Source organism: Thalassophryne amazonica, chromosome 6 (genome assembly GCF_902500255.1).
Source record: "Thalassophryne amazonica chromosome 6, fThaAma1.1, whole genome shotgun sequence".
Taxonomy (NCBI): Eukaryota; Metazoa; Chordata; class Actinopteri; order Batrachoidiformes; family Batrachoididae; genus Thalassophryne; species Thalassophryne amazonica.
Window position 1 is genome coordinate 39,403,752 of NC_047108.1, and position 23,424 is coordinate 39,427,175.

The following is a 23,424-nucleotide window of genomic DNA, read 5'->3' on the forward strand; positions in this document are numbered from 1 at the left end:
TTCGGACTTGGAGACCTTGTATGATCCATTTGACAGACTGAGGACCTGTCTCCTTGTGGCTCTCGAGCTTTTAGTGTCAGTGTGAATTTGCCCTCCACATCCATGCCTTGGTCCTCTTCACGAGTTCCTAATACAAATTGTCCAGCTGTCTTCCACATATCATGACGTTTATATGGGGGTGGCTCTGCTTCCCAGCTCGGTGCACTGGCTTTAGTCTCTTTGGATCTTTCCTCTGTCATTTTTTCTCTTTTCTGCTGTAGCCTCTGTGCTTCCTGCTTGAACAAGGCCAAAACTTCTTTTTCTTCAGTGCGTTTTTTGTTGTTTTTTACGTTCTTCTGCTGATCTTTAATTCTTTTTTCTGTATTTCTACCGCAACTGCTTCACACATCACCGGATCAAATGATCCCACCAAAGGCCATTGCCTGCCCCCATGTGACCTTTTGTGCCACTTTCTCATACTTGGTTGGCCTTAGTGCGTTTTCCTGGATATTTCTTAGTACTAAGTCTAGCGGGGTACTTTCCCGACCTTGACCTTGAGAGTTACCCATGTAACCCTGACAAACGCTATGTGAGGTGTTTCTATGGTGTTCTGGTAGTCCCTCAGGGGCTGTCCTGATCCAGACCAATAACTTGCTGGCTGTAACACCTGTTTTGTATTTTAAACCCTTAAAAGGATTAAATTTCCAACTGCTATGCCTGTCTTCTTTTTCTTTAACTAAATATGAAAATTTACCTGTTTCCCACCGAACCCTCCTTGGGACCACAGTCAGAGTCAACCTAGGAAACAGTTCTTCACCTGAATCGGTTGGTAGTGTTACTAAATGATTTAATGGTATGCTAAGTTCTTTATTAGGGTCAGCACAAAGCAGCTCCAGCCACGGGGTTAAACCGTGATGCCACAGACGTCTTATCAGCAGCTCCCAATTAATTAGAGGGAATTGTTCTTTCTTTTGCTTCAGATTGATTACCTTAGTAATCTGCCATAATTTCTGATTGATCTCTTGTTCGTCCTGCCAATGTTCTGCTCCTACCCTGTCAAAATAGGTCCTTTCCAGCCAAAAATGTGTCCTGATTCCCTGGGTTTCGATGTCTCCGTCAGTCAAGTAATGTTCTGGGAGTATTATTTCATCATCACTTAAGTCTCCCATCAAAGACTGTCCCAAGCATTGATCAGTCTGTCAGCTTTTTCACTATAATCTAAGCTTTAACTCTTTTGATTTATAACCAACTTTATTTATTTAATCCTCTTACAACCCTAACACCTCCTAATGTCTTTGCTCCCGACTTTCTATTTCCCTTCTAATTTTATTTTATTTATTTATTTTTTTTTTAACTTTCTGCTTCTCGTCTTTTTCTGCTATGTTTGTTTATTAGTTTTCTCTCTTTGAAATAATATCTACCTTCTCTGTATTTACATAGCACTCTTCTCCTGTCTTTTTCTTCACTGCCTCTGTTTCACACTTTCCTCTCTGCCTGTCATGCACCTCCCAAGTCCTCGTGTTGGGTCTAAATACCTCCCCCTCGTACTCTTTCACATTAATCTTGTATGTCAGCCAGCCTGCAAGTTCTCACAGCTTTACACAGATTACTCTCCACTCTCCCACACACCAATCTTCAAAAGCTTTATACACAAAAATTATTAAAAACAACTTTCTATATATCTCTATCTAGACTTCTGCCACTTTTCACTCCGCGGCTTTAAACAACCTTTTTATTCACTTAACACCAATGTGTTCTGTTTAAGCATGTATCTCTTCTTCACGTTAGACAGCTTCTCCGGCGCTGTCAGCAACTTCATATATTACTTTTTTTACAAACCCTCTTTGAGCGTACAATATTTCATTTACTTCTACGCCTTACCGCGCCTCGCGTGCGTATCCTGTGCTTAATATATTATTTTTCACCAGCTCCTTTCTGAGCATACAATATTTCATTTACTTCTACGCCTTACCGCGCCTCGCGTGCGTATCCTGTGCTTACTATATTATTTTCACAAGCTCCTTTCTGAGCATACAATATTTCATTTATTTCTACGCCTTACCGCGCCTCGCATGCGTATCCTGTGCCTACTATATTATTTTCACAAGCTCCTTTCTGAGCATACAATATTTCATTTATTTCTACGCCTACCGCGCCTCGCGTGCGTATCCTGTGCCTTTCTGCACTTTCTTCTACCTTTTTTTTCACTTACTGAGCTCCTCGTGAGCTTAATGTGCCTTTGCACTGAAAATATTCTCTTTTTCTTTTCTTATAAAAAACTCATATTACTGTGTACTTAATTACTTATTCTTCTCCCACGCCCCACAAGCGTTTATCTGGTGCCTTACTGCACTATTTTCTGCTTCATTAATTCTCATGTATTCTGCACTAACTCTTCATTCATTTTATCTTTTTTTATAGTTTTTCTCTTTTCTTAAAAAATGACGTCCTTTATTGAGCTCTTTTACTTACTGTCAGCTGTGCCACTTTGCACTTTTAAATCTCTTTATCATGTACGGTTTTCTACTGCGGCCCCCTCAGGCGCTTATCTTGTGCTTTCTCTGCACGTATTCTCTTGTTAAACTCTTTTTTCTCACTTATTTCACTTCAGTCTCTGTTAAACTCTTTAAATAACCTTGTATTACCTTGTATCTATTTGTCAGTATACTCCCCTAAATTAACCCCTACAGCGCATGCTATCAGCCGGCACGTTAGTAACGAATTTCAACACCAGTTATTCCCCAAGCATCCAGGTTAGTTCTCCACGCACTCTTTCCGCACCAGAGTTCATGAACATTCCTGACCTTTCACTCACATAGACATTCTTTTTCCTGGGAACACACACACCTTCTGAGCATTTTATCTACAAGGCCTGATAATTTTCAATCTTATCTTTTTTAGTCTCTTATCAATTTTCTTAGTCCAGGTTTTTTTGGGTAAGAGGCAATTAAAAATATCACCTGTCAACTTGGGCGGAAATCCCGACTCACTCCTCCAGATCGTGCAGAAATTATAAAAGGTTTCTGCTTACCTTTTAGTCGTGATCATTGTTATTTACGGTCTGGAGGGATGAGCTGGACTGCCCCAGGCTGCCGGAATGCCCCTGGACCCTCCTGAAGCTGGCTCGCCAAGTTCTGTCGCGGCTCGTCTTTAGTCTTCTCAGGATGTCGTCTTTTAGATAACACAAACTAATTGCAAGTGATATGCTAGAAAATGACACAACACTTTAGAATAATTCAGCCTTAAGCAAGATAAAATGTACAGAGTTTTTAAGTTTATTTAAGCCTTCGACACAAAGCTTAGACAAACTGAGTCCTCTAGAGAGACTGAATATGACAACCGCGCTCGTCTATTTATTGGAGACCCGCGGGCATCGCTTCTCCTTCGACTTTTTTATTTATTTCATTCCCAAGACATGGTTTTCTATTGGAAGCGTCCTCTAGTGAGCCCTAAGCAGGTGTTAGGCCATTATTTCAATGTGACAAATGCTCCCATTAAAACATGAAGGATTTACAACTGATTTTTTTAAAAGACCTTCAGCCACAGGTGCAGCTGGCCTGTGGCCCCCTCCGCACGTGGCCTCAGCCACACGTGCAGCTGGCCTGAGGCCCCCGCACGTGGCCTGCGGGAAAGCACCTAAAAGGCCTTGGAAAGCCCCTGACAGACTAAATGACTAATAGAGCCCTTTTTTTGGGTTGAACACCTGCTAGTTCAACCAGAGGACATACAGTTCGGATCAGGACACTTGATAGTTCATCACAGTTCAAATATGGACCTAAAAATTCTTCTACACATCTTATTTATTTAGTACAGGGTTTCCTAATCCTGCTCTCAAAACCTGCACATTTTCTGTGTCTACCAGCTGTACCCATAGTTGTCTTTTAGCTCTTAGCTGGCTGAGCACACCTGCATAAGCTAAAGATGAAACAGAGCACCAGATTTAGAGCATCTCACTGAGAGGATATGCTGAATTTGCTGTATCAGCAGAGCCTCTGTTTTTCTTCTAATGTGGTGAGGCATCACTCATCCATGCCCATGTGGACTTCATGTCTCTGTGGATTTCCAGTGGCATCATGCCCTTTTGTGGAGTTACCTGATCAGTAATCCGATGGATTGTTTATGCATTGTACATGATGACATGCATTTGCCGTAATTCAATTACCCGCAAAGGAAAAAGAAATAGTCCATCAGTTAAGGGATAGAATTGTGCATTTTTTTACAGAAGCGCCAAACTTTGTCCAGGGACTCTTTACGTTATATTAAGTCATGTCAAAGCGGGAGACATTTGATTTTAGCCCTGTATCCTGCTTATTTTAAAAGGGTGTTTGCATGGTTATAATACAGTGTATATTTTGCTATTCATATGACAATACGATCATATGGTTATTATGTAGGGGGCCAGTGATCAAGCTTGGACCTTGTTTAGCTGTAGAGAATGGCTACTGCAACTAGTGCAAAGCTATACTGAGCTTATGTGATCATGTATCGTCCGTCGTGCGGCGTCATATGTCGTCGTACATCCTTATACATTAGCAGGGTGGTATGTTTCAAAATGGAAAGAGGTTAAATTGTAACATTAATTTACCATTATTTTTAAGAGTGTAAACTATGTTTAAGTGCATTTGTAGCATACTTTCTTTTTCTATGCATGAAAACAGCCTTCAGTCACTTTAAGTAAATTAAATATAGAGTCATGATTTTATGTTATGGAAGATATAGCATAAGGTAAACTGAGTGTTTTAAATTGTAAACTAAATGGTTATGGCCATAAAAACAAAATTGATTTCTTGTAATTAATAAAAAAGCATTTCTTTCCATTCAAACACGGTTGTTATTTTAGAGTGTAAATATGTTAGAGTGCATGAGTAGCATCTTTCCTTTGCCCTATGCTCGCAAACAGCTATATTGCATAGGTATATTAATATTCACAGTGAGTTATACAATATTTAGTCACTTTCCCTAGATTAACGCTTTTTCTAAGAGTGTAAGCACACTGAAGTTCATTCGAAGCATTCCTACTTAGCCTTAATACATTTTTCATAACCTTCAAGTTTATATTATAAACTTAAATAGACATTTGGATAAGAGTTTGTCATGAATTATATGCTGTAGAAGGCTGAAAATGGTTATTCTCTTAAACCCAAGTTTTTAGAGTGTAGACATTTATGGATTCAATGTCTCCCGATCTTCAGGACACTATAAGGTACCTCTGATAAAGTTTTGGCGCTTTTGTAAAAAAGTGCATGATTCCCCTAAAATTTGTCCCGTAGCCGCTGGACTAAAGGCCATTAGACATGAGCTTCATGGTGTATGAAAGGTTTGTGTTAATATATGAAAAGCTCTCTCTCTCTCTCTCTCTCTCTCTCATATGTTGGGGCTTAGAAGTGGTCAGTCAGCCCCTCTTTAACTAACACAATTAGTTGTAGGAACCACTGTTGACAATTTGTATCAGGAGAAAAATCATGAGGCCAGAGGAAATGCCTGTGGTGCTTAGAGACAGGATTGTGTTTCAGCACCGTTCTGGAAAAGGCTCCAAAATTCTTAATTTCTTTTCTCTCTCTCTGTCTCTCTCTGGTCCCACTCTTTCCATAGTTTGTGTTTGAGGTGTATGATCCCTCCTCCCTGGTAGGTGCAGCTAAGAATCGGTTGGAATAAATCTGTGGACCAGAAATACACAACTTTAGGAATGCCAACACCTTTAGTGGATGTGTAACAAGAGTGAACAGGAATTCAACATGTATTGTTTGTTAAAATTTATGAACAGTTTATGAAAAAACATAATAAAAATCAGTTATTGAAATGCAGTTTCATATTGATGACGTACACAAAAAAATACTTTAGATTCACCAACGAAATACAGTAAAAAGGTATAAAATAATTCCTGGATGATCAGATGTCACTCTGTTATGGTGTATGAATAATCTCAAGTAAAGTCTAATGTCTATTCAAGCCTGAAAAAAGCTGTTGTTATTTCACCTGCATGGGGTGTAATGAGTCCTCACAGTTTAATCCTACTGAATGTGAATCAGCTCTGGTGTGGGCAATAAATGTGGTCATGTTTTTTAAAGCAGGTTTCTTTCCTATGGTGGTATCCTTTGGGATGCGGTTCACCATCCAGTACTGGAAATCGGCTCTTCAATACTCCATTGATTTTGCATGTTCTATAAGTAACTACAACTCAGATAAAAGAAATCAACCTATGAACAAGGTCATCAAGTAATTAAATTCAACCGGCCCTTCTCCACCGCTCGAAAGTAATAATCTTTCTGACCAGTGGCGTGCGGTGAGGTTGATGGTTGGTGAGGCACTGATTTCATCACAATCAGATTTACAAACACATAAACCCCACAGAGTAGCTTATTCACCATTTGACTGGCAACAGTTAATGGGTTATGTTTAAAATCTCATATCAGCATTCTTTACACCTACAAACAGTAGCACACAAAAAGCACGTTTAATTAAAAAATGTTATTATGAGCTTACCTTTACTTATAAATGAAGTCCGTGTGCCGCTCCTTCTGAACAAAAGCATTGATGACTTGTTTGTAGAAGTTTACCTTATCTTCCTTCGGATTTAAAGTCTCTCTGTCTCAGTGGAGATCACTGCCAGGGAAGAAAGTCATCCTTGATCAGTCCTGTCCTGACTGTATGTTTGGAGCCTTTTCTGGCTTTGAATGTGAGTGGTCGACCGTTCGTCTGTGATGACACTTCTTTGTCAATTCTTTAGGCCACAATATCCCATCTGACTCCAGACATTGTCACAAGTTGAGAAAAGGAGGCAGAAAAAGGCAGTCCCTTTCTGGACGTTCACATAGCCAGACTTTTCGTGTGTCCCACTCCGTTTGAAAAGAGCAGGTCTTCTGTCATGTAGCATGAAGCAAACCTTTTAGCTGTGGCCTTTGGTCTTCCTTTAATTATTACCTCCTGCTTCGATTGAAAGTCCAGTTTAGAAAATTGTTTCAGTTTGGAAACATAATCCTCCATTCTGAAACTAAAGGCCAGGTGAGAGGAAAATAGATAAATGAACGGCTGCTCTTGCAGCTTGCTGTCACCTATTCTGCAGCTGAGGAGTTGCTGCAAGAACAATCCCTGGGATCACTGGTGCCCCCTACTATGAGGCAGGAGAACTGCGTGCCTCATCTGGTGCCTTTTTGCAGCCATTTTATGATCGCTCAGCACACGAAACACATCATACACACATACAGTTGTTGACAAAAAACACGGTACATTATGTACATCAGCTAAACTATGGAATTTAAGTTAATACAGCCAAGTGTTTGACCATTTTAACAGCGACATACAGAGAGACAGAGTCTCACTGCATAGCATGCCAGCACTTAGCCCAGTGATTGCACAGTCCAAGGTGGGGTGCACCACATGTCTCTTCTCAGTATATGAACAGCAAATGTGAAAATTCAGCAAGTTTGAATAAAACATAATCTAAAATTGGTGAAGTTAAAAGGAAAATAACTTTATAGTACAAATCCCTGGATAAATAAAACCATTTAATTTATTTTTTCATTTTACAATTTTTCTGTCCATGATGACAGGTGAGGCGCAGACTAACCTGCCTCCCCTGACCACACGTCACTGTATCTGACATAGCCAGGTGAAGGGTGGGCCTCCCCTTGGCATTGTCCAGCATTGGGGTTTTCAATGCTCAGGTACCTATGTAAAACAAAGAAAAAGACTGGTTGCTCTGGTTATCACAATAAAGCAGAAAAATATTGAGGGTGCTTTTGGAAAAGGGATATCAGATCACAAAAACAAATAAAGTTCAAGTACTCCAAAAATATGAGCTGCACAAGAAGGTATTAAAAGGCCTTTATTATAATGGCCAAACCAACATGTTTCGACTGACCAGGTCTTCCTCAGGGCTTACATAAAAATAAGGACAAACAAACTTGACTTAAAAAGGAAGTAAAAAAAAACTAGGCACGCCCACAGCACAAAAAACAATCAGACACAGGTGTGGGAAGCAGGTGGGACAGCAGAGAACTAACCCGCCTCCAGAGAAAAAGGTGACTCCCCCTTCAGTCATCATTTCCTCTTGAGTGCATAGTTACAGAAAACAAAACAAATCTAAATTCTCATTTAGTCCAGGATAGACACATGCTTTTAATTTGTGAATCCAAAAAGCCTCTCGTTGATTTGGTTTTAATTGTCTATCTCGTCCTCTTGTAAGAGGTTTGATATGTTCAATTGCCTCAATTCGGAGGACAGAGTCATTGGCATTATGATGCATATTAAAATGCCTCGCCATTGGATAGTCCTACTTATTGACTGTAATTGCATATTTATGTTCTGCAAGGCACCTATGCTCTGGATAGTGCACAGAGAAACGTACCACATGGCCAAAATGTTGTTTACGTGCCCTCCTCATCCTACTCTCCAAAACCGCTCATTTGATGCAAAGTTATTCTAGTTTTATCCAAGGACCTTCCAAACATTTTACCAAAGACATCCAGTAGTTGCCTTAGGTCACTTGTTAACGTCGTGATCTCAGGATTGCATGACTCCATAAGCTCTCTCAATCTCAAAGGCCATGGACCCAGAGACATGAATGTCACTGCTGAGATAAGTGAATGTCTTTACAACTCCAACACTTTCACACTCTGATTCTTCACTCAGCTTCTCAAGTGCTACAGTTAGGGACCACTGAACACACACTGTTTAAACTCCTCCCCTCTGGTTGACGTTACAGAGTTCTGTACATCAAAACGAGACACAGAAACAGTTTCTTTCCACAGGCCGTCACACTGATGAACAATTTAACCTGCCAAAAAAACTCACTAATTCATATACCTCGTGTACAACTTCAATCTATTTGTCTGTTTCACACTTTTTTTTTTCTCTTATTGCACATTTTATTTTACTTACACATTTCATTTGCACATGTTTTTACTGTGAATTATTCAGTGTTTAGTGTAAATTTATACATGCGGTACAGAGAGAGTGCGGCTCAAACCGAAGTCAAATTCCTTGTATTTTTGTGGATAGTAGGCGAATGAAGGCTATTCTGAATCACTGATACTGCAAATATCACAGCATCGTCGGCAAAGTCACGGTCAGTAAATGTTTCCTCACAAACAAAAGTGCCAAAGTTGCTAGTTTCCACAGCCCTTCCCAACACCCAGTCTATGCAAATATTGAACAATGTAGGACCCAGAGTGTAAGTCAAATGTTCTTTAAAACTGTTGTTCAACATTGACATCAAATCATTCTCCAGAATGCTCCTATAAGTCACAAAGCACTTCTAACATTAACAGTATGGAAGCAGTAGTTTAACCCTCTGAGCCCCATGACCCACCAGCTGGTTTAAAAAACATGTTTTCTTAAAAAACACAAACAAAAAAAAACACACATATACACACACAACATCAAAATTACACCATTGACCACAGTGAGCAACTGTAAAATGGAAATTATCTTCAGGTTTTCACTTTTCCAACAGTCCCTAGAGCATGATTACCAGCCACTTCCAAGAGGAAAAAATAACCAAATATAAATTTATCATATTAATATTTCACCAAAATGACTTTTTTCTTCTGGACCTGAATCCTATTAAGGGTGATCCTTGCAAGTTACCCCCAGAGCAGCAGCAGTGAAGAAGAAACCTCAAGCAGACCAGACTCAAAGGGGTGACCCTCTGATTGGGCCATGCTGCGGATATAAAGTACAGAACAATTCACAAAACGAATATACAGGAAATACAGTTGGTGCACAGGACAGTTGGGTCTCCAGCACAGATACCACATCATCTCTGGATGGAGCCGCACCTTAAACAGAGAGAAAAAAAAACAGAATCAGGCATCAAAAAGACAAGAAATACAGTATAATTGGCCAACATTAAACAACAAGAAAAACAGGAAATACTAAGGTGATCACCGGCCACTAGCCCTAAGCTTCACTAAAAGACCCAGAATTTAGGTAAAGTTGAGGCCGCAACACGCTCCGTTTCCTAATAAAATGAATTAAAAGAGTAAAAAGCATAAAACTATACTATGCCAGTATGCTAGCCATGCAAAAGGGAAAATAAGTGTGTCTTAAGTCTGGACTTGAAAGTCTCCACAGAATCTTATTGATGCAGGGAGATCATTCCACAGAACAGTGGCACAATAAGAGAAAGCTCTATGACCTGCATACTTCTTATTCACCCTAGGGACACAAAGTAGTCCTGCACCCTGAGAACGCAAAGCCCGGGCCGGTACGTAAGGTTTAATTAGGTCGGCTAAGTAGGGAGGTGCCAGTCCATGAACAATTTTATAGACTAGTAGCAGAACCTTAAAATCTGATCTCACTGGGACAGGAAGCCAGTGAATAGATGCCAAAATGGGTGTAATGTGGTTGAACTTTCTGCTTCATGTCAAAAGTCTGGCTACAGCATTTTGAACCAATTGGAGAGCCCTAATGCTGGACCAGCAGTAAACCAGAAACTAGAACATTGCAGTAGTCCAATCTAGAAGAGATAAATGCATGGATCAGGGTCTCAGCATCAGCCATAGACAGGATGGGACAAATCTTCGCTATATTTCGCAGATGGAAGAAAGCAGTACTTGTAATATTTCTAATGTGGAGGTCAAAGGACAATGTAGAATCAAAAATTACCCCAAGGTTCCTCACTTTGTCAGGGTGATGTATGAAACACCAGCCTTGGCTAAGCATTAACTGGTCAAATTGATGTCGATGTCTCACTGGACCAAGAACCATCATTTCAGTCTTATCAGAGTTTAAAAGTAGGAAGTTTCTAGACATCCAATTTCTCACTGATGGAAGGCAATCTTCTGAGGATTTTATGTGAATGAGATTACCAGCTTGCATGTATAACTGAGTATCATCAGCATAGCAGTGAAAGGTAATCCTAAAATGCAAATGTGCCCAAGGGGTGCTATATAAAGGGAGAAAAGCAGGGGGCCTAAGACGGACCCCTGTGGAACCCCAAATTTCCTGTTACTAAGGTTAGAGGTAGTGTTACTGTACAGAACACAGTGAGAACGACTGGTCAAGTATGATGTCAGCCATGCAAGGGCACTCCCAATAATCCCAAAATGATTTTCCAGCCTATCAAGTAGATGTAACAGCACCAGAACCGTAGTGGTGTCCGAATCCATGGCAAGCAGAAAATCATTCACCACTTTAATGAGAGCTATCTCTGTGGAATGATATTTTCTAAAAGCAGACTGTAGTGGCTCAAGGTGATTATTCTCAGTAAGATAGTCCATGAGCTGCTGTGACACCACTTTTTCCAGAATTTTAGCGCAAAATTATAGATTTGATATTGGCCGATAGTTTTTCAGTACACTGGGGTCAAGATTAGGTTTCTTAAATAATGGTTTAATCACTGTAGATTTGAAACATTTAGGAACAGATCCAGAAGTTAAAGGAAGATTAATAATTTCCAGCACAGTCGGCCCAAGAGTGGGCCACAGGTCCTTAAACAGTTTTGTTGGTATAGGATCAAATAAACAGGTTGTGTTTTTTGTTGATGTTACAAGTTTCTTCAGCATAGTGAGATACTATCAAATTCTCTAAATCTAGGTAATACCTCAGTAATGGTGCCCACCTCAATAGCAGGGTGTAGTGGCTGGGTTAAGGCATGCTGGGATATGTTTAACCTAATGTCTTCTATTTTCTTCTCAGAGTAATCCAGGATGCTTCTCAAGTGACTGCTCAGACCCTTGCTGACGTTTTTATACTGCGTGTACGTTGAAACATACCCTCAGTTTTACAAAGTTAAAGCACATCATTGCACAACAGTGGTTTGTGCTATGGTTCAACAAAAAGATCAGGGTTTTTTTGTTGTTTAGTTTTTGGTGTTTCTGAAATAATTTTGTTTCTGTGTGCAAAGTAAACTAATGTAAGCACCAAAATACAACTAGGATGTTTCGAAATGTTCTGCTGAAAATTCCTTGCTATTAAACATGCACTTGGGAAAGATTTGAAGAAAACATTTGTCCTGTTCTGTAGGTACCGTGACTGTAAATCTAACTCAGGTCTACACATTGATAGTCCAACTGTGATTTGTTTTAGTCAAACTTTTCTTGGAGGAAATTGTCCCTGCTAAAACAGGGCTTCAGCTCTCTTTTGATCAGGAGCTAAATCCTCAGTATGGTACGAGTCTCAACTGTTGAAGACCACTTAGCAAGGTTCCTGTGTGTCCCATAATCATTTCCTTTATATTAAAACCATATTGCCTGTGTGTTACATTGTGCTTGAATCATCTAGCCACATTATGTTCCCACTCTTGATTGATTTAATTGTGGATGCTGTTTGTTTTGACTCGTAGCCACAGGTTCACCTTGCTTAGATGTGCACTTCAATGCTTGTGTGAGCAAGACCAGGGGTCACCAGGAGTGCGAGTTAATCCATTGCTTAATCCCAAATGGGTGACAGGACAATGGGACCAGTTGTAGTCCAGGGATTTGGCTATGTTTTCTCAGCACCACACATTACCCTCTGTGCCTTTATGATGACGTTATAGAAGCCTCTATGGACACGACTGCACGTGTGTGAGGGGTGGAGTGTGTGTGTGTGTTGTGGGAGTGGGTTGCTGCATGTGTGAATGTGTAACAAGGCTGTGTAATACAAAGCTGCACTGCCTGTGTTCAACATATTAAAACCTGCTGGAGTTTCACTCATGCTGCATTTGAATCCTGTGATTGAATACCTGCTAAGCCTCATTTTGGAGTGGGTGGAACAGCGAGTGTTTGACATGTGACTCAGCCCGATTTATCAAAGACACACGTCACAGTGCTTCACTTGTTGTTTTAGAACGCAGCTATTTGCTCTTAGACTTGGAAAGAAGCCCATGGTATTAGCATTGAAAAGTTTGTTGATGTTCTTTTGAGAACAGCTGGATAATGTTTGATCATTGGTTGATTTAGTACAGACGTGTACTGTAAACATAAACGTTTTTCCCCCAAGAAGACAGACATTACATTATTGCCTATTTGTTTAACAATATTTCGTAACTGCCCATAATCCCTTGTTAGAACGGGTCAGCTGAGTGCTCTCAGAGAGGTTTTATTGCTATCAGTCATGAAGTAGAGCTGGAACAATGTTGATTCATTGAATACTTGCAAGATGAGGCACTTCACTGTCCCCTTAGGAAAATTTGGCTTACAAAGTACAAATGTCAACTAATGACATCACATCAGAAATAATTTATTGATCCCAAGTGGAAATTGGGTTTGTTACAGATGCTCCAAACAAGACTAGAAAATACAAGAATTAAATAATTTACTGATAATAGAATAAATATAACTAAAATGTCATGCAAATATATACAATCAATTAGTGCAGCACAGTAACACAACATCCAAGATGAGTCACCTTACACAACCCTTGACTTAATTACATTCTCAGCTCGATGCTTACGTTTGTCAAATAATTTAACATACATTGCTGCTTTCTGAAGCTTGTCTTCATACAAGGAGAATGAAATAAGTGTACCATGTGGGAAGATGCAGTTCTTTGTGCTTCTTTGTTGATCAGTTGCTATTGAACCACATAATAGTTGTACAGTCCAGTCCATATGTATTTGGACAATTCGTTATATAGCAAAAACAAAAGCATGGGCTTCATGTTTTCAGTACTTTTGGGAACTGCAAGTCAAAGGCACATAAAATATGTATATTCAGCAGTGCTTCCTTGTGAATTTTTTTCAGGCCTGGTGCAGCTCACTCCCCCCCCCCCCCCCCCCCCCACACACACACACACACAAAAAGTAAAAAAAAAACTCATAAGATGCACTGTGTAGAATGTGAGGCACTCACTTCCCAATTATTTTTTGTGGAAGGCAGATCACACTAGATACACCAAAACTGCCATAATTTCCCAACTCTACACCAAGCCTGGCATGAGCAGTTTCAAAGCTGTGAAACATATAGGGAGCTCATTATTAACTTGCAAAGTTGGTAGAAAACATCGTTTTCATGATACGTGGAAAATTCTGAAAAATTTCCAAAGGCTGTAACTTCAAAGGTTTTCAAGATACAGACCTAATATTTGACGTTTCACCCTAACTTTGGAATGTGATTAACATAAAATTGACAGATTAAAGCTGAGAGGTGACCTGGGAATTTTTTTCAAAACTAGGCGATTTCAGATGGAATGACCCAGAAGGGAGCAGCCGACTTACTATTTAATCATATATTATAGTTGTCATCATTGGCTTACTATTTGTAATATTTAAGAATAAAGTAATTTTGCCTAATACCTTGGCGCATAATGCACTGCATACCGTAAGTATGTAGTGTATTATTTTTAAAATGACTATAGAAATTAAACATACATATAGAGGGGAAATCCCCCCCCCCAGGCACTGTTGTTATGAGGCAGACAGGTAGACAGTTAAGGTAGACCAGATTTGGATACAATTTCCCCCTCCCCCTTCTGCATATATAGTAATGGTAAATGCCAAATTGGCAGTACCATTTATATGCTTATATACACATATACAAGGTCTGTTAGAAAAGTATCCGACCTTTTTATTTTTTTCAAAAACCTGATGGATTTGAATCACGTGCTTGCATGAGCCAACCTTGAACCTTGTGCGCATGCGTAAATTTTTCCACGCCTGTCGATTGCGTCATTTCCTGGTAAGCAGCCTTTGTGTGAGGTGTGTGTCGTGCGCTCAGCATTTTTTCATTCCAAGGAAAAAGACGGAACGACTGGAGCAGCGCGACTGCATCAGATTTTGCCAGAAACTGGGCAACAGCCAGGTGGAAACCATTCAGATTATTCAGATGGCTTTCGGTGACGATCCTATGGGCATCACACAGATTAAGGAGCGGTACAACCGGTTTAAAGACGGCCGCACAACAATGGAGAGCGAGCCACGCTCCGGTCAGCCATCAACATGCTTAAATGACCAGATCATTCCAAAGTGAACGCTGTGGTGATGCAGGACCGTCGTGTGACTATCCGAAAAATTGCGGAAGAGGTAGACATCAGCACTTCTTCGGCACATTCCACTGTGACAGAAGATTTGGCCATGAAAAGAGTTGCAGCGAAATTCATGCCGATGGCTTCGGCACGAAGCTGATGGCGGAGCAAAAGCGCCACCGTGTTGAAGTCTCACAGGACATGTTGTGACATGCCCACCTCTTTCACAATTTCTCAGATAGTCACACGACTGAAAAGCCACCGAAAGCCGTCTGAATCTTCCGAATGGTGGAAGAGGTGGGCATCATTTTTTGGAGTCCAGCATGTCCTGTGAGAATTCAACACGGTGGTGCTTTTGCTCTGCCGTCAGCTTCGTGTCGAAGCCATCAGCATGAATTTCGCTGCAACTCTTTTCATGGCCAAATCTTCTGTCACAGTGGAATGTGCCAAAAAGGTGCTGATGTCCACCTCTTCTACAATTTCTCGGATAGTCACACGACAGTCCCGCATCACAACAGCGTTCACTTTGGAAATGATCTGGTCGTTTCAGCATGTTGATGGCCGACCGGAGCTTGGCTCCCTCTCCACCGTTGTGCGGCTGTCTTTAAACCGGTTGTACTGCTCCTTAATCTGTGTGATGCTCATAGCATCGTCACCGAAAGCCGTCTGACTAATTTGAATGGTTTCCACCTGGCTGTCGCCCAGTTTCTGGCAAAATTTGATGCAGTCACGCTGCTCCAGTTGTTCCGCCATTTTCCTTGCAAAGAAAATCCGACGAGAGACTACACCTATCCTCACACAAAGGCTGCTTACCAGGAAATGACGCAATCGACAGGCGTGAAAAAATTCACGCATGCGCACGAAGGTTCAAGGTTGGCTCATGCAAGCACACGTGATTCAAATCCATCAGGTTTATGAAAAAAATAAAAAGGTCGGATACTTTTCTAACAGACCTCGTATGCAGTTGGTTCTTGCAAGACAGATAGTGTGTAGTGCATGAGTGAACATGGTGTGCGTGTGTGACCCCATCCGCCCTTCCCGATAAGCCTACAACATCTTACTTAAAGTCAACAGACAACTTCTATCAGGAAGGGCCGACCACCAAAACAACACGAAAGACAAGTGCCGACAGGAACAACCATGAAGTGATGAAAATTGAGACACCAAGGTAACGGAACCCCAACCATACAACATACCAGGACAAACAGCCACACATGAACAAGCAGTGACAGCAACAGTCTGTTGTCTAGTTAGTGAGCATCCAGACCCTAATCTAGGACACCAGAGTCTTGATCCCCTTGAGAACACCCAAAACCGATTTATGCTTACGGCCACAAACACCTAACCATCCACACACAGAGATCCAGAACACAGCTAAATACCCAATCACTACTGTGGCTGGAGTGTTGGACCAAGACAAAAGTACAGAACCTTCCCTTATGACGTGGACCACTCTGGCATGCCAAGACCCATATGGGTGATTGCATACAATTGACGGAAATTGGTCCGGGTTGCATGGCCCCAGGAGAAACAAGGAGCAAAAGCACAGTAGAAGGGCACAGGGGCCAGGAAGAGCACTCACCAGGGTCACCGGGGCAGCTCAACGAACTGCCAGGGGAACGGCCTAGGCGGAGCCAAAATGCACCCCCACACCGCACCCCCCACCACCACCGCACACAGGGTGCCAGCATAGGCCCACAAAAGGGGGCACCCCAGAACCACGCCACACGGGCCACGGCTCCCCAATGGAGGAGTGTGTGGTGGCGTAGACAAGGGGCCTAGAAGCCAGCACGACCGAACCCAAAACCCAGACAAGGACCACTGAGCCAACGCGGGCGAGATCCGGCCCCCAGACAAGGGGCGGGACCAAAACCCCAGAGCTGGGAAGCACATGAGACTCCCCCAACACAGCCAGTAGGAACCCCCCCACCCCCCAAGACCCCACCCCAGCTTCTTATACACCCCACCCCAGACCCCATCCCAAACACCAAAGCCCAAGATCAGGAAACCACCCAAGTGACAACACCCTCCCCCGCGGAGATGATGGCCCCCATTTGGATACGATTGTAGTGCTGCATTATAGTGTTTACAAGGCCCATTGTTACCAAATACAAGTGCAATGTATTCACTGACTGGGACTGTCAGCGGGAGTGACTTTGAGTTAAACCCGCGCTGCGTTGTATTCCGCTTTCATATTATATTGCACTGTTTTGTATTGTTTGAACATAGCACCTTTTTGTTATTCATTATTGTGGATATGAAAACTTTCTAAATATTTCCATAAAATCTGAACATGAACTCTGCTTTTATTTGTTATTTCATTTAATTATTTTTGTTATTATTTATGTTATTGTTGTCTGTTTGTGTGCTGGTGTGTTTGATCAACAATGAAACCTTTAAGGTCTGTCATATGACTGTTGTCCATTAATGTTTGGGGTGGTGTGTGCACGTGTAGCGGCTTGCTCTGTGTTGTGTTGTGCTTTTTGACTCCTCCCACTCGATGCCTGGCATTGGAGGCAGACTCTCTAACCAGAAAGCTAAAAAGGACTCTGGCTTTGTGGCCAGAGAATCCACTCAGCTGTTGGGGAGTGAGATTTACTGATTACTATTGCATAGCGATTACTGCTGGCCTCCTTCACACGCAGAGTAGTGGGAGGGGCGCCAAATCATAATCTCCCCCCAGGGCACCAAAATGGCTAGAGCTGCCTTTGCTTATTTTACCCACTGTATGTAGTAGTAGATGTCAGAGTGTGACATTGGAACCTTCAGTTAAAGTCTCTGGCTAATAACTTTAATGTGGAAAGCAGAATGTTTAACTGGAGTTTTTAACGTGCTGCTGTCAGGTGACTGATAGTAAAATAAAAAACAACGCAATTTGTTCTTTATAATTTGCAGTTATTTAATTTGTTATTAAGATCCTATTGTCTTACGTACAATTTGTACATGTTCAATAAAGCCCCTCTATCAATCAATCAATCAATCATAAACAATATGTACATTTTAATGGCATCTCAGGAGGCTTTGCCTTTGTGTTTACATGAGCTTCTGACGAGCGGAAGTTGTACAAATCAAAGAATATCTGTAGATCACCCTCTATGCATTTGCAGGTGTTAACAAGACAAAGTTAACCCATAGCAAGTTACCTTTGAGTTAGTGGACATTAGCATGCATGCTAACGTACGCTCAGTGCCTTATCAATCACTCCAGAGGTGGTGTTAGGTTCCAAAAACAGTGTTTTCGTTTTTAGAAGTTTTTAATTTCTTGCTAGCTTTTACATAATATATGACAAAGAGGTCATATTTACACAGAAACAAAACTGAGTTTTCACCTAGCTAGCAGCCTGTGATGTTACCACGTTAAAGTCCGCTAACTGGTTTGTAAATTTTTCTAGAGGTGTTATTGGGTTACAAAAACAGCGTTTTCAATTTTAGAAGTGTTTATTTTTTGCTAAGTTTTACAAAATATTAGCCCGACAACCGGCTCTGAATTGAGCCAGATACTGACCTCCATTTTGGAGTGGGAATTCCCACTCTTAAATGACCAATAGGAGAGCAGCGCTCGCACCACATCAAACTGAGGCTGATGTCTCGGCCGCCAACCAATCACAGGCTAGGAGAGAGAGGCCAGTATGTGGCCCAATTCAGGGTCGGTTGTCGGGCTAACATAATATATGACAAACATGCATATAAACACACAAAATTAAGCGGTTTTGAAGAGACCAGCGACTGATGTCACAGTGTAGCTCTACTCTGATTGGCTGTCCCCCATGTCACTCAAAACAGAATGTGACTTTGTAACCTCTTAACACACATCAAGGTTAACCATCTTTGAACTTGTTGGTCTGTGTTCCCCAAAAATTTTCCTATGAACCTCAAGAGTCTGGCAATAATAGGACTGGAATTAAGCTGAGCACAGCTAGACAGATGGACGGGACGGATGAAAAGCCTTTGCAGTACTCGATGGCCATATTTGATTGCCTCAGGTAAAAATAAGAAGCAAATTTGTGTGCTGTCAGGTCACTTCCAAACAACATTTTTTCCACAAAAGATAGTTTGTGCAAGGGAAACCCATAATCGAATTGCTGTGCATTAATGGAAATGATTGATATCCAAATTAATGGATATTTGATTATTTTTCATTATTTTCTCAGTGTCATTTTTCATTGATATTATTATACACACACACATACATATACAGTAGTGTTCAGAATAATAGTAGTGCTATGTGACTAAAAAGATTAATCCAGGTTTTGAGTATATTTCTTATTGTTACATGGGAAACAAGGTACCAGTAGATTCAGTAGATTCTCACAAATCCAACAAGACCAAGCATTCATGATATGCACACTCTTAAGGCTATGAAATTGGGCTATTAGTAAAAAAAAAAAGTAGAAAAGGGGATGTTCACAATAATAGTAGCATCTGTTGTTGACGCTACAAACTCAAAACTATTATGTTCAAACTGCTTTTTTAGCAATCCTGTGAATCACTAAACTAGTATTTAGCTGTATAACCACAGTTTTTCATGATTTCTTCACATCTGCGAGGCATTAATTTTGTTGGTTTGGAACCAAGATTTTGCTCATTTACTAGTGTGCTTGGGGTCATTGTCCTGTTGAAACACCAATTTCAAGGGCATGTCCTCTTCAGCATAAGGCAACATGACCTCTTCAAGTATTTTGACATATCCAAACTGATCCATGATACCTGGTATGCGATATATAGGCCCAACATGCCCATACCATGATGCTTGCACCACCATGCTTCACTGTCTTCACTGTGAACTGTGGCTTGAATTCAGAGTTTGGGGGTCATCTCACAAACTGTCTGCGGCCCTTGGACCCAAAAAGAACAATTTTACTCTCATCAGTCCTCAAAATATTCCTCCATTTCTCTTTAGGCCAGTTGATGTGTTCTTTGGCAAATTTTAACCTCTTCTGCACGTCTTTTATTTAACAGAGGGACTTTGTGGGGGATTCTTGCAAATAAATTAGCTTCACGCAGGCGTCTTCTAACTGTCACAGCACTTACAGGTAACTCCAGACTGTCTTTGATCATCCTGGAGCTGATCAATGGGTGAGCCTTTGCCATTCTGGTTATTCTTCTATATTCTTCTATCCATCTTGATGGTTGTTTTCCATTTTCTTCCACACATCTCTGTTTTTTTGTCCATTTTAAAGCATTGGAGATCATTGTAGGTGAACAGCCTATAATTTTTTGCACCTGCGTATAGGTTTTCCACCCTCCAATCAACTTTTTAATCAAACTACGCTGTTCTTCTGAACAATGTCTTGAACGTCCCATTTTCCTCAGGCTTTCAAAGAGAAAAGCATGTTCAACAGGTGCTGGCTTCATCCTTAAACAGGGGACACCTGATTGACACCTGTTTGTTCCACAAAATTGACAAACTCACTGACTGAATGCCACACTACTATTATTGTGAACACCCCCTTTTCTGCTTTTTTTACTAATAGCCCAATTTCATAGCCTTAAGAGTGTGCATATCATGAATGCTTGGTCTTGTTGGATTTGTGAGAATCTACTGAATCTACTGGTACCTTGTTTCCCATGTAACAATAAGAAATATACTCAAAACCTGGATTAATCTTTTAAGTCACATAGCACTACTATTATTCTGAACACTACTGTGTATATATATATATATATATATATATATATATATATATATATATATATATGTTCTGGCGGGGATTCTTGCTGGCCTTGTCTTTCACCTGACCTACTGTCTCTGTCTGTGTTCCTGCAGGTTTTCTTCACCAGGAATGGGAAGCTGATGGGCCGCAGAGAGATGGCCATCCCACCCGGTGGCCTCTACCCCACAGTGGGGATGCTGAGCAGTGGAGAAAAGGTCAAGGTGGATTTGCATCCGCTGAGTGGATGAGCTGAAACCCTGAATACAGACTAAACTGCAAATGTCCAGCTCCACTCTTGCACTGATCACAGTCGCCTAGCATGCTGCCCGGGGAACCGCTGAGTGCTCCTATAACATCGCTGTTATTTTCCTCCACATTGCTGCGGAGTTTACTGTCAACACAGCAACACCTGTTTGTCCCCCTGGTTGTGTAAAAACTGAAAAATGCTGGAGGCCTTGCTTGTTAGAAGGTGCAGACGTCATCAGCCGGAGCTACAAACTCTGGAGGGAAATCTAATCTGTTATTTCTATGCAATCTGAAGTGCTGTCGCTCCTCATTGTATCTTCTTTCAGTCAGCTGTGGGACATGTGGAGTGAACTCTTCACTCCCTCTTATGAAGTCAGGAAACTTTATAATCCTTCTGGTACCCATAAAAATGTGCACCTAAGGATGTGAGCAGTGATGCTGCTGATGCTTTATGTGCACTTTACATCTGGAAAGTAACGTATAATTCACATTCGGGTTTACTTCATTTGTACCATCCTTAAAGGAAGTAAAGCAACACCAGCGGTTATCTCCCCCTCCACACTCTCTCTCTGTCTCCCCCACTGTATCTGTCTCCCCTGCTCTCTCGCCCACCCTTTCATCTCTCTCTCCCCCACTCAATTCAATTCACTTTATTAGCACGACTGTTTACAGTATTGCCAGAGCACAAAGTAGAACAAAATATCACATTTGTATGAAGAATAACATGAACAGATAAAAAAAAAGAAATAAAATAAATCGGGCCAGTTAACTGAAATTTTTTTTTTGGTGGAGGGGGGGCAGTGTGGGGGGTGAAATCAGTCAACATGGGTTGTTGTCAGACTCATTGTCTCTCATCTTGTTGTAGACAGTAACATACTGCACAGCCAGTGAAGCCCTCTGTCCTCCTAACACATGTGCCAATTTATCGATGTCCATTAGGGAGTTAAAAATTGGGATTTTCTCTGAAAATTGTAAAACCGTACCTCTCTCTTGGCAGTTGGTATTTTGGACAGTAGAGGAGGAAGTGCATCTCTGTTTCGACCTCGCCAGTTGTACAGTGACCACAGATCTACTGCTCTTTTGGAAGCCATGTTTTTTTATCTTTATTTTTCTATTTCCAGATTGTGGTCACATATCCTGCACTTGGTCTGGATTTGTCTCTGCTTTGTATCTCTGGCAGTGAAGAGAGAGTGTGCAAATTCGTAATGTCTTTTTACTGTCAAACAGCATTCTAATTTGTGTTGTGATTTGGTTTGATTGTCCCAGAGTTCAAAATAATGGTTCTTACTTTGCTTCATAATTTGATTGATTCTGATTTGACTTTGGAAAGCATTGTTGGTCTGAGGATCATAGGTTAGTGTGTCAGTTAACCTCAGAACCAACTGACAGAGGGTTTCGGTTCCAGGGCTGACCTCTTGGGTTTTTAGTGCTTGAAATTTCACTGAATTTTGTGTGATTGATTTCAGATGGATCCAAAATTTTTGAGATCTTTTTTTGTACATTTAAAGCCAATGGGAATCTGTGTACTTCAGCACTGCATTCATTTATGGGCATTTTCTTTTGATCTTTGAGGATACAGTGCATCTAGAAAGTATTCACTGCACTTCACTTTTTCCACATTTTATGTTACAGCTTTATTCCAAAATGGATACAATTCATTTTTCCTTCACAGTTGAACTCACAACACCCCATAATGACAACATGAAAAAGATTTTTTGAAATTTTTGCAGATTTATTAAACATCAAATAAATATTCACACCATTTGCTCAATACTTTGTTGATACACCTTTGGCAGCAATTACAGCCTCAAGTCTTCTGGAATATGATGCCACAAACGTGGCATCTTTGGGCAGTTTTGTCCATTCCTTTTTGCAGCATCTCTCAAGATCCATCAAGTTGGATGGGGAGCGTCGGTGCACCGCCATTTTCAGTTCTCTCCAGAGATGTTCAATGAAATTTAGGTCTGGGCTCTGGCTGGGTCACTCAAGGACATTCACAGAGTTGTCCTGAAGCCACTCCTTTGATATCTTGGCTGTGTGTTTAGGGTCATCGCCCTGCTGAAAGATGAACCATTGTCCCAGTCTGAGGTCAAGAGCGCTCTGGAGCAGGTTTTCATCCAGGATGTCTCTGTACATTGCTGCATTCATCTTTCCCTCAATCCTGACTAGTCTCCCAGTTCCCACTGAAAAAACATCCCCACAACACGATGCTGCCACCACCATGCTTCACTGTAGGGATGGTGCCTGGTTTCCTCCGAACATAATGCCAAAGAGTTCAATATTTGTCTCATCAGACCAGAGAATTTTGAGAGTCTGAGATTTCTTCAGGTGCCTTTTGGCAAACTCCAGGCAGGCTGTCATGTGCCGTTTACTAAGGAGTGGCTTCTGTCTGGCCACTCTACCATACAGGTCTGATTGGTGGATTGCTGCAGAGATGGTTGTCCTTCTGCAAGGGTCTCCATTCTCCACAGAGGAATGAATGCTGGAGCTCTGACAGAGTGACCATCGGGTTCTTGGCCACCTCACTGACTAAGGCCCTTCTCTCTGTCACTCAGTTTAGACTGGTGGCCATCTCTAAGAAGAGTCCTGGTGGATCCGAACATCTTCCATGTACAGATGATGGAGGCCACTGTGCTCATTGGGACCTTCAAAGCAGCAGA

General features: G+C 41.3%; 1 protein-coding gene across 1 annotated transcript in view; it reads left to right on the top strand.

The window, feature by feature from the left end:
* Positions 1-22,441, top strand: part of spryd3 (SPRY domain containing 3) — a 342,952-nt gene extending 320,511 nt beyond the window's left edge. The window contains exon 11 of the mRNA XM_034172025.1: positions 20,632-22,441. Coding sequence (XP_034027916.1) covers positions 20,632-20,766 — 135 coding nt within the window. The 3' untranslated portion in view covers positions 20,767-22,441. The remainder of the gene's footprint in view (positions 1-20,631) is intronic.
* Positions 22,442-23,424: the final 983 nt, after the last annotated feature.